The sequence below is a fragment of the Cricetulus griseus genome, chromosome 9, assembly GCF_003668045.3.
Source record: "Cricetulus griseus strain 17A/GY chromosome 9, alternate assembly CriGri-PICRH-1.0, whole genome shotgun sequence".
Classification (NCBI taxonomy): domain Eukaryota; kingdom Metazoa; phylum Chordata; class Mammalia; order Rodentia; family Cricetidae; genus Cricetulus; species Cricetulus griseus.
The window spans coordinates 13,269,444-13,280,623 of NC_048602.1; the positions used below are offsets into that span (position 1 = coordinate 13,269,444).

Consider the following 11,180-nt stretch of genomic DNA (forward strand, 5'->3'; position numbering starts at 1 on the left):
TTAAAATGAGATTAGATTATTTGTATTTCTTATACAGACCAAAGAAATTTTGGGTACAATAGAGTAACGATATATGAGAACAAAGGGTAAAAATGATGGAAAACAGAGAGAAATGATGCGATTGGTGTTCACCAACCACCAATTGTCATTATATAAAAGAATAATGTAACCTCTTAAGATGGAAGAAAGAGTGTGAAAAGCCAGAAAGGTAAACACAAGGATCAGAATATTCTCTGTGACTCTGGATTCAGGAGATTTTGTGCTGGAACCATGAGTGCTGCGGATGTGTTGAACCCTCTGCTTGTGTCTGTACAGAATGACAATCATGGATCCACTTGACCACGCCAAGAGCACAGAAATGAAGACTTCAGGGCACACCACCAGTGCTGCATAGAGTGAAGGGCCAGTTCCATCCCATCCTACAATGGAGCAGTAACCAAAATCTTGTTTTCTGGTCACATTTTTGCTGCCCGAATTAACAAACGAATATGGAAAAATCAAGATGAACAGGATCCAAATGAGGGAGACGTGGTAGCCAGTGATCTTCTCAACTTTGACTTTATGACACTTCCAACATGATTTCCTGGGACTAATGGTCAAGGCCTGGAAGACACTCAAGAGGCAGGTGGTACCAATGGACACACTCCTACCAAGTCCTTGAAAGTACAACAGTAGTTTACATCCAAAGTCATTCAAGAAATGCTTCAGTCCCCAAACTGCCATTGTTTGAGGCACTCCTGTAGAGAGAATGATCAAGGCATTGGCTGCCATTAGGTGCGTGAGAATCCAATCTGTGGGCTTTAATGTGTTTTCTCTCCAGTAAAGGATTACATAGTAGAAAATTAGGGAGAAATTTCCCAGAATCCCAGCTGTAGTTTGTGATAAGTAAATAAAGCTTATTGCCAGATTCCAAAAGTCCATTCTGTGGTTTGGAACAATTTCATTAATTGTATGGATCTGCTATTCTTCTGGTCAATAAATACTGAGAAATATTTACAGTCTTGAGTGATGGATGAATCCTTTAATTGGTGGGGCTACTTAGAGACTGACACACAAGGGCTAAAAGAAGTTCTAAAAAAGTTCAGGTGTTCAAGGCTATCACCAACAATTAAAAAGACCTATCTTAAAGTTTGACAGGAGTTACTTTATAAGTATGTTTTTGTGAGAATGAGCAATTACTCAGAAAGCACTTAAGATGGAAGGAGAGCCATCATGTGTAATAGTAAACAAAACACTCACAATGATGTGACAAATTGCCCATGAAAAACGATGAAATTTCTCAACCTAGAGAACAAATACAATATTTCAAGACTATATTGATATTGTCTAGTCATAATATAAAAGAAAACAACTTAAATGACTTTGACAAAAATTCAATATATTAATATTGAATTTATATATCATCTAAAAATAAAAGGTATACAGTGACAATTTTGTAATACCACTCAGAATACACCTAGGATCTTTTGACATGGCAAAGGTATGTTCATCTTGACTCACATGGAGCCATCTTTGCTTTAATCTGAAACTAACTCTCCATTTTCTAATCCCTTTATGAAAATTTTTTTGGAAAAGTCCCCAACATTGTTCTACAATCTGGGAGTCAAAATTTCCCAAATGACTGTCTCTTTTTAGCTTCCTTTAAAGTTCTTGATTGCTTTAAGACCCACCCAACTCTGACAGCTGTCAGTCAGGATACACCTGTTTTCATATGCTTACCTTTAAAAGCTCCCTGTAAGAGGAACTTTAGTCTTCACTGTGAGAAGTGTTTCCTTCCATTTAATAACTAAATCCACAGAATACAGACTCTCAATTTAGACTTTGCTCATGCTGAGTAGTCTTTTGGCCTTTACCCTGCAACAGTCATAGATAATGAAAAGTTATTAAAAATAAAAAAATGCATTAGAATGATTCTTTAACTTGAAACTTACATCATGCTAAGACATGGATTCGTGAAAATCATAAAACATAGACACACACATGTGTGCTCACACATGTCAGGCCTCTGAGATAGAAAGAAATACCTGGCAAGATGAAATCTCACCGAATAAACAACAACAGAGTAAGGCATAAAATGCTACCATAAATGGCAAGGAGAAGAATGTTATCTGATAAATAATAGCTACAGGAATGATGTTCTGTGTGTCCATTGAAACAGTGTCTCATATAATCATGCACCACTGAGTTGGCTTAGACAGGAAATGATTGCAAAGAAAGCACTGGGTTAGATAGTCCATCGGTGCAGTGAAGTGAGAGTAAGGTCTCAACATGCCATACTCTGTTCCTTTAGGAGAAGTTGTGTGAATCCTCTGAAGGAGGTAAGATCCCCTTAATGTATTAGGCTGATGCAGCTTTGAATCAGTACCAGGCTCAACCATGAAGTCCTAGGAAAAATCCAATGGTTACACGTAATCATCAGCAATGTAATGATGGTCACCAGAACAAACAAGAACTGGGATGAGGCAGACTATGAATCATGGGATCTGAATGTTTTTAACAAAGTGGAGATATGAACTGTGACCTTAGGAATTATCAGATACTAGCCACCTCCCATCTTCATGCACTGGAACTGTAGAGTATCCTAGGCAATGGCTACACAGAATGTAGAAAGTATTATGTTAAGTGAGGTAAGACAGGCCCAGAAATATCACTAGCTTACATTCTATGTCAATGTGGGTTATGATTGTCAGTGCTGGAAAATTTTTTTTTAACTATTTATGAATACGGGGTGATCCCAGGTAACTAGAATGTGACCCACAAGAGAGTTAAAAAGAGTTTTGATGAGAGAGGTTATGTTAGGGAAAAAAACACACAATGTATGAGCGTAGAAGGCAAATAATATGTATGCAAGAGACAAGCTGGACCAGGAGAGGGCATATGGAGACAAGAAGCATTGGGTCAAGCAAAATTTTAAATATGAGAAAGGCTTAACGAAACTAGCTACATTTAAGCTAACTAAAAACAAAAGACAATAAAATGAACAAAAAGAAAATAAAATAATTACAGTACCAAGCTTTGGTTTGTTTGTAGATACACCAAGAACCCTGTAGCCTGGTAATGCCCCTGAATGCAGCTGCCATTGTTGGGCAAAACTGGCTTCATCTGCTTAAGTAGAACAAATACAAACCAAAATTCAATACCTCTATTTGTAAGAATAAATTTTATCTTTGTTATGGTTTCTGATGTTGTGAAGACAAGCATGATCACGACACGTCTTATAAAAAACATTTCATAGGGGCTGGCTTACAGTTTCAGAGGTTTAAGCCTTTATTTTCATGGCAGGAAACAGGTCAGACTTCAGGCAGATATGGAGCTAAGATTTCTACATCTTGATACACAGGCTACACATAGTGAACTAAGTCCCAGATTTGGGATTTTCTAAGCATATAGAAGTCAAAGCCTGCCCCTATTGTGATACCCTTCCTCCCACAAGACTATTCTTGCTCCAACATAGCCACACCTTCTGATAGTAACACCCCTTATAGTCCAAGCATTCGAACATGTGTGTTTATGGGAATATACCTATCTATTCATTCAAACCATCACAAAAACAAAGTAAATTACTTTTTGTAACTGAAGAAATTTGGAGTTTACAATACATTAATAGTATTGAGAGCATCACTGTGAATATTAACTACATGTGCTCAGTAACATGATCAATAAAGCAATTTATACATGATAGAATCCTGTATACATGGAGACCCTTGAAAATTTTAAACTATTGTTTTTGCTATATCTATTGATTCCAGTTGATGTATAACTTGGGAAATTACCATGCAACGCATGGTATTAGTTTTAAGTATTAAAATAAAAAGTATAATTGGCAAACAAAAGTAAGTGTGAGTTAAGCTTGGTATTTGAATGGCAGATGGCATTTACACAAGAAGCTCATGGATTCACAGTTTGAGACCTCTTTCCCAGCAAATACCATCTGATATTTGAGAACACTAATACTGACTGATATTTGAATTCATTGAAACATTTATCAGAAAATCACCCCAGACATGTCTTCATTTATGCATTTGTTGCTTCGTGTGTTGATCATATACATAGGAAATTTGACATGATTCTGGATAAATGGTCCAACAGTGAACACATGGAATCACACCTCCCTGCACGCTTTTAAAAGGTCCACATTCCTGGCATTGTCACATCCTGGGACACCGGGCAAATTCCTAGGAAATTCATGCCAGTGGACCTACCTGACAGCATCTATGAGGATAGAGAAAACCACAAGTATTGACAAGATGCTCCATGCTAATACCTGTTGTGGCCTTGGAGACTTCCATAATGACAATGACTAGGAAATACCTGTAGCGAATATTTGACAATTGACTACTTCACTGTCTACCTGAATTCCCTTCAGTGTAGAAGAGATGTTAAAGAAATTAAGTAGGAACCAATGACCTCTACTGTATGACATCACTCGTTTACACAGATCTGTAAGTTCACTCTACCCATTTTGATAATGAGTATTTGTCTTCACAGCCATAGGATACTGCCGCTGTTGTAGATGCCCGGGTTTGTTCCCCAGCACGAACATGCTGGCTTACAATTAACTGCACTCCAGTTTCAATAGAGACTGACACTCTCTTTTGGCCACTGTAGGCACTGAATTCCATAAGGCACACATATACATTCAGGCAAAACATTCATATTCACAAAATTAAAATCGATGAAATAAATACATCTTTATAAAATTAAGTTATCACTTTAATATGAATGTCCACTCCACAGGAAAACCCAAACTGCAAATGAGGCTTACAACATTGTAAATAAATAGTATTCTAAGTGTTGTTTGACATAATGAAAAATTGCCACAAAACCCAGTTTAATTTCACAAGTGCAAGACACACCAGGTATTTATGACTCCACTGTAAATATGCATTGTTGATATTGCAAAGATAAAGGTGATAGTGGTAACAATGAATTTCTAACACTATTACTCTGTACAAAATACAATATGAAATACTAATATGTGATTAACAAATAACATCACGAGAAAAAATTAATGTAGTAAACCCACTGTTTCAAATTCTGCATGTATTTGCTAAGAATTCTTGTTGTTGTTGTTCAGGGAGCCATTATATAGTTCTGGCTTTCCCCGACCTCCCTATGGAGATTATGTTGACCTAGAGCTCACAGAGACCTTCCTACCTGTTCTTCACAAGTGAGATAAAAGGTGGGCAGCATCACCACTGGAATAATTAAGGACAATCAGAATAATGTGAAACCTTAAGTATTGTCCAATGGGATACAACACTTGTGTGGATTAAAATGAGCTAAGTGGTAGTGTCCAGGCCAGCTCTGTGCAAGGCCCTATGTTCCATTGGCAATAACAATAAACAGCTGAAAATTTGTCATATAAGATTATGCTCAACATCCAAGTAAGAATAATACAAGAGAGAGAACTGTTAATGGAAATCTGGGGTAAAAAAATGATTGGTGGGGCAGATAGAAAAGCACAAGATTAATTTTATTACCAAGGTGTGACTAAAAAAAAATGAAAGTTCCTAATCTTCTGCAAGTCACTGTTGGTTCTTACTGTAATATAAATCCCAAACTGAGGGTGACTGTGGGTAACAGGATAATTCAGGCCATTTGTGAGGGTGCTGACTAACTATTGTAATACGTCAATATGAAAATTCACACTACTGTCATACTGTGTTGATTGTCTATGAAATATTATGGTCCTGGCTGTCATTGCCCAATAAGTATACATTACCTTACATTCCATGTTTCTTTTCCAAGTTAAGAGAGAGAGTCTCCAAAGCAGTCATTTTACCACTGGCTATTCACTACAGACAGAGTTGCTCCTGCTAGAGGATTTACGTAGTGTCTCATAAGAATGATTTTTTTTTTTACTTTAGAAACATATTCAAATCCTGCATTTTCCTAGGGTTGTGTGCTTCTTCTATTTCCATTTTAATGTCCATTTTAATGGACATTAAATCCTAACTTTACCATAAAAATAGGACTTCAAAATAATCAACACATCACGAAAGGTAAGGCGAAATATCAATTGACTTGTTGCAACAGCCCTTCAGGACCTTTACAGCGGGCCTGCGTTATTCTGGTATACCCACAGTCACCTTCAGTGGGGAATATAAACTACACTAAGAACCAAAAAGTAGGGGCACAATGTTTGAACATCTCAGTCACTGCTTAATTATGAAATCAATCTTGTGACTTTCCTCCAGCTCCACAGATCTGTGTCTACCTAAGATTCCCATCACTAGACATTTGTTCCCATCCAGGTCTCTTCTTTTGGCTGCCTCTTCTGATCAAACTAAAATACAAAGTACTCACCAGGCTTCGTGCATATGCAGGATGGTCCTGTGGTTCTGCAAATCCTGACCCTTAAGAAGCAATTATAGAGATCCAAACCTGAGTTATAGGTCTGTGAGCTCCCCTCCCTCTGGAATTGCAATTCTCATTCCACCTGCAGTGACAATGACAGTGTTGGCTTTGGCAGACAAAATAAGTAATGAAACTTTCTCCACTTGCTCATTAGCATGCATACTTAAGTTTTTCCTTTGAATAGCTCCTCAGAGACAGCATCTTAGCAGAAGGCATTGAAGGCAGAGTAAATCTCCAGTACAAGGTGAGGTCAATTTGATAAAAAGAAGTGAATGAAGTTTCTCTTTCTCATGGGGTACAGGTATCACTGACTTCTGGAGCACAAATCAAATTAGTTCTTTTAACATAACAAAATTAGAGGGAGACAGTACAGGTCTGGCACAGGGGAAGTTTTAGGGGATCCACAGGGGTGACCCCAACTAAGAATCCAGGCAGTGGTGGAGAGGATGCCATTGATGCCCTTCCCCTATAATGAGATTGATATCTATCTTGGTTACCATTCCTAGTGCCTTCATCCAGTAGCTGTTCCAAGCAGAGACAGACACTCACAGCTAAGCACTGAACCATACCCCTGGAATCCAGTTGTAGAGAGGGAGGAGGGATGAACAAAAGAGCCAAGATGGTGCTAGAGAAACACACAGAAACAGTTGACCTGACCTACTGAGTGCATGGAGACTCTACTCATAAAGCCGGGGAAACAGCATTGGACTGAACCATGGCCTCTGAATGTGGGTGCCAGCTAGAAGGCCAGGGCAGTCTAAGGAACTCTAACAGTGGAGCCAGTCTTTAACACTAGAGCACAAATGGACTTTGGGAGCCCATTCCTTATGGAAGGATACTATTCCAGCCCAGATACAGCAAGAAGGGCCTAGGCCCTCCCCCAAATGATTTGAAGGTCCCTGGTGGAGGGCCTCACTGTCCCTGGGGAGGAGATGGGTGATGGGTTGGGGTGGTTGGTGGGTAACATGGGAGGATGGGAGTGTGAGGGAATCGGGGGATGGATATGTAAATATGAGTAGTAATTAAAGAATTTAAATAAAAACAATATAATAAAAATAACAACATTATAACATTTTGTAATTAATATGTTTCTTTGAGAACTTCATAAATTCGTATGAGTAGTAATTTAGTGCAAGCCCACTATCTTCTTTCCAAATTCTTTCTATTTCCTCCAACCACTATTGTCTCTAAATATCATGTGCTCAAAACAAAACAAACTCTGAGTCTATTGACTGAATCTGGAAAGTGCCTGATCCAGTGGACCCTGTGGAAGAATTGTTAGCAACTTAAATGTTGAATCCTTCAAGAAATCTGACATTCTTCTCCCAGAATCCCTTTGAGACAAACAGATATTCAGCTAGGAGTTAGAATTCCTGACACCCTTCTCTGTGATGGAATTTTGTCTACCTTGGTTTTGTGCAAGATTTGTGGATATTCTAACAAGTAGATTCATGTTTGTAAGTGCCTCTTTAGTCTGGACAAAACCTGTTTCCTTTTTATTTTTTATTTTTAATTTTTGGTTTTTTGAGACAGGGTTTCTCTGTGTAGCTTTGGAGCCTATCCTGGCACTCGCTCTGGAGACCAGGCTGGCCTCACAGAGACCCTCCTGCCTCTGCCTCCCGAGTGCTGGGATTAAAGGCGTGCTGTATTGTTTCTCATGGTTTGCAAACCGAAGTTCTATAATGAAGTATGAGGCCTATACTATTCTGTGGGTTTAAGTATAGATATTTAGAATATGGTGACTAACTATTCTAGTTCAGTAAAGTGACAATAGCATATTCTCCTCCAAGAACCATAACTTCACTAGTTTTAGATAACATCATCAGTCGTGATTTACCTCCATAAAGCAGAAACATTTCTAAATTCCTTTGACATGGCTATTAGTAGCCTGAAAAGAAAACGAGAAAAACATCCAACAAAAATATTTTGTATATGCCCCATAGATTTATTTTCCACCATACAGGACAAAGTTATATTGCTTGTGGGAAAATGGATGTAAACAGAGAATCACATTAAGTGAATGCATTGAGTCACGGATGAAGCAACCACAGAATTAGTATGGTAGCATATACATTTAATCCAAGCGTCCAGGAAAAAAATGCTGGCAGGTCTGTGAGTTTACTGCAAGGCTGGCCTACATATTGAGTTCCAGAACATCCAGAGAAAAGCAGAGAGATCCTGGGTCATGAAAAAAATGATAAAAGGAAAAGGAAAAGACATAGATGAAAAGAAAAGCAAATCACACATATTCTTTTCCTATGTGTGGTTCATAGATATAATATAGATACTATCATGGTGAATATATACAAAGACAAGCAAAATTGTCCATGGGACCAATACAGACTTAGGGAGGAAGCAAGAATATGGCATCTGAAAATTATGAGGGAAATATGCTCAGTGAAAATATTCTTGTGCTGGGTGTTGGTGGTGCATGCCTTTAATCCCAGCACTCTGGAGGCAGAGGCAGGAGGATCTCTGTGAGTTTGAGACCAGCATGGTCTCCAGAGTGAGTGCCAGGATAGGCTCCAAAGCTACACAGAGAAACCCATGTCTCGAAAACCAATAACTATATATATATATATATATATATATATATATATATATTCTTGTATACAAGTCCTATTGTGATGCAGTTTTATGCGCAAGGAACATTCACAAACATTAAAATAAAATAAAATGTGATTTGTTCCTTCATCCTAGCAAAACTCCAGTTACCAAAGGGTTTACTCTCCTTTACTCATTTGGTTCTTTTGTGGGAATCATCGAGTTGGCCTTGAAAGGAATGCATCACAGATTATTCAGGGTAGAGTCCGTGGCTCCTGGGCCTCTGGGTGCCTTTCACATTCTGAGAAACAAAGGTAGTCCCTGGACTTTGAAGCATCCGGGCCATGTGAAGATTTCTGTGACCCTAGAAGTCAGAGAAGACTATAGAAATGTGGATGAACATTAATCTTCATCCCTCCAACTAGCTTGCAACCATCATGGCATTCTGCCAATGTCCATGACATTGTGTGCTACTAAAGGTATAAAAAGTCTGATGGTTGGGAAGGAGAAGCAACATTTGTTTGTAGAACTTCTGTGAAATTGGTCATTGGCAAAAGGAATTAAACTGGGAAATCATCAGATCAAAAAATCTGGAGTTGAAGAGTCAACTACCTCCTTCTTTCTCCAAAGTGGAAACTCTGGATCCCAGAATTTGGTCCTGGGTAGGAGGAATAATTCAGCAACAATTAGAGCAAAAGAAGAGATGAGGGGACAAGTGGAGAGTTAAACATGAGTAGAGAGGAAAGAATCTGAGAGGGGAGAGGAAGAAGATGGGAGATAAACGTAGATTGACGGGAGGAGAGAATCGAATCTTTGACAAACCAGTGAAAATTAAATTCCAAGTAGGAAAAACACAGCTTTTACTTGTAACCAGATTTTGTCTGGTTTTTGCAACTTTCCTTACACTCCTCTCCTGTCACTTTCAATATCTTCTAGGTTTTCATATGAAATAAAAATATTCATAAGAGGTGTATTGTGATAAGTAATTTCACACCCTCCTTCTGGGCATTGACTTATTGTGTCCTATGAATAGGGCTGTAAACTCTTAGCCCTCAATGCTGTCTCAGTTACTTAAGCATAAACCTGAGTGAGGAAAAACCACAACTGTAGGGAGACACCCTAGCCCCGCCCAATAGTCCTGGGACAGGTACCAGGTGGACCCGGGACTCGCCCATAAGGGCGTTGTGAAGGAAAGCCAGGGTGACACAAGGGAGCTTCTTAAGGGGCTGCACGTGGGGACTCTGGCCCCTTTTGTTCTGGCCGCGCTTGCTGGGTTCTATAACCTAGCTCTGACCTGTGTTTTGCCTTGGTGTCTTCTTGAATAAAGAGACTTTAATCCTAACACATTACCTACTGGTTTTCAGCGTTATCTTATGGACCTTTTATTCATGGATTATCTCACTCTCCTCCTTTATCTCCTGCACACACACCCCCTGCTTTTGTGTGAGTTCATTTCAGGTTTGTCTTCCACATGATTCCATATCTTTTCCTCACCTCTTTTGGTTTTACATATCCAGTGTGGTTCAGTCAATTTGTCCCACCAGATCTTTATCTCTGTCTTGTGTGATCCCATATATCCATCAATTCCACAATGTAACACATGCTGAACTTTTCCTTTGCATCCATAGTAAGAGAAGGAACCTGTGGATCTCTGAGGTTTTGGGTTCTGTGATTCACCATTAGCATGCTTAGAGAAGGAGGTTCTCTTCCAATAATTTAAGGTTTTAATTCCTATGTTTCAGATCTACACATGAAACTAAAATGCTCCTAAATTGTATAGGCTGCATTATAACAGACCATTCCCATTTTCCAGACACGGCAATCTATTTTTATTTGTTTTCATTCCAGGAGATGGGTGGCAAGAAAATATTCAAGAACCTTACAGAGGCAGTGAGGAGGCCTTGGCAATCTATGGGGCCTTGGGTAGTAGATAATTATTTCTCACTGGCGTACAAATGGACTTGGGCAAACTATTTTTAAAATAGACTCATCTTGTAAATTTTGCTATTCTTACAAGATAGTACATAATAAGACTAACTGTTATGTCTGCTTCTGTAACTATGCTTCCTTACTCTTCTCACAAAGATGACTAGGACATCTACACATAAACAAAGAACAAGTAATCCTTCGGTTTCCCTTTACAATCCCTGGGTGGAAATGGCTAGGTTGTGCCATCTTAGCAGAACTCTTGGTGCAGACCTATGCCCAATCACTACAGGTTCAGGTACACACACACACACACACACACACACACACACACACACACACACACACCA

The 11,180-nt window shown here is 38.9% G+C and overlaps 1 protein-coding gene across 1 annotated transcript; it reads right to left on the bottom strand.

Annotated features, from left to right (window-relative positions):
* On the bottom strand, window positions 1–930 carry LOC100767899 (vomeronasal type-1 receptor 4-like). Its single transcript, XM_027433775.2, has one exon. The coding sequence runs from the start codon at window positions 919–921 to the stop codon at window positions 1–3; it is 921 nt and encodes a 306-aa protein (XP_027289576.1). The 5' UTR covers window positions 922–930.
* Between the last annotated feature and the right edge of the window lie 10,250 nt (window positions 931–11,180).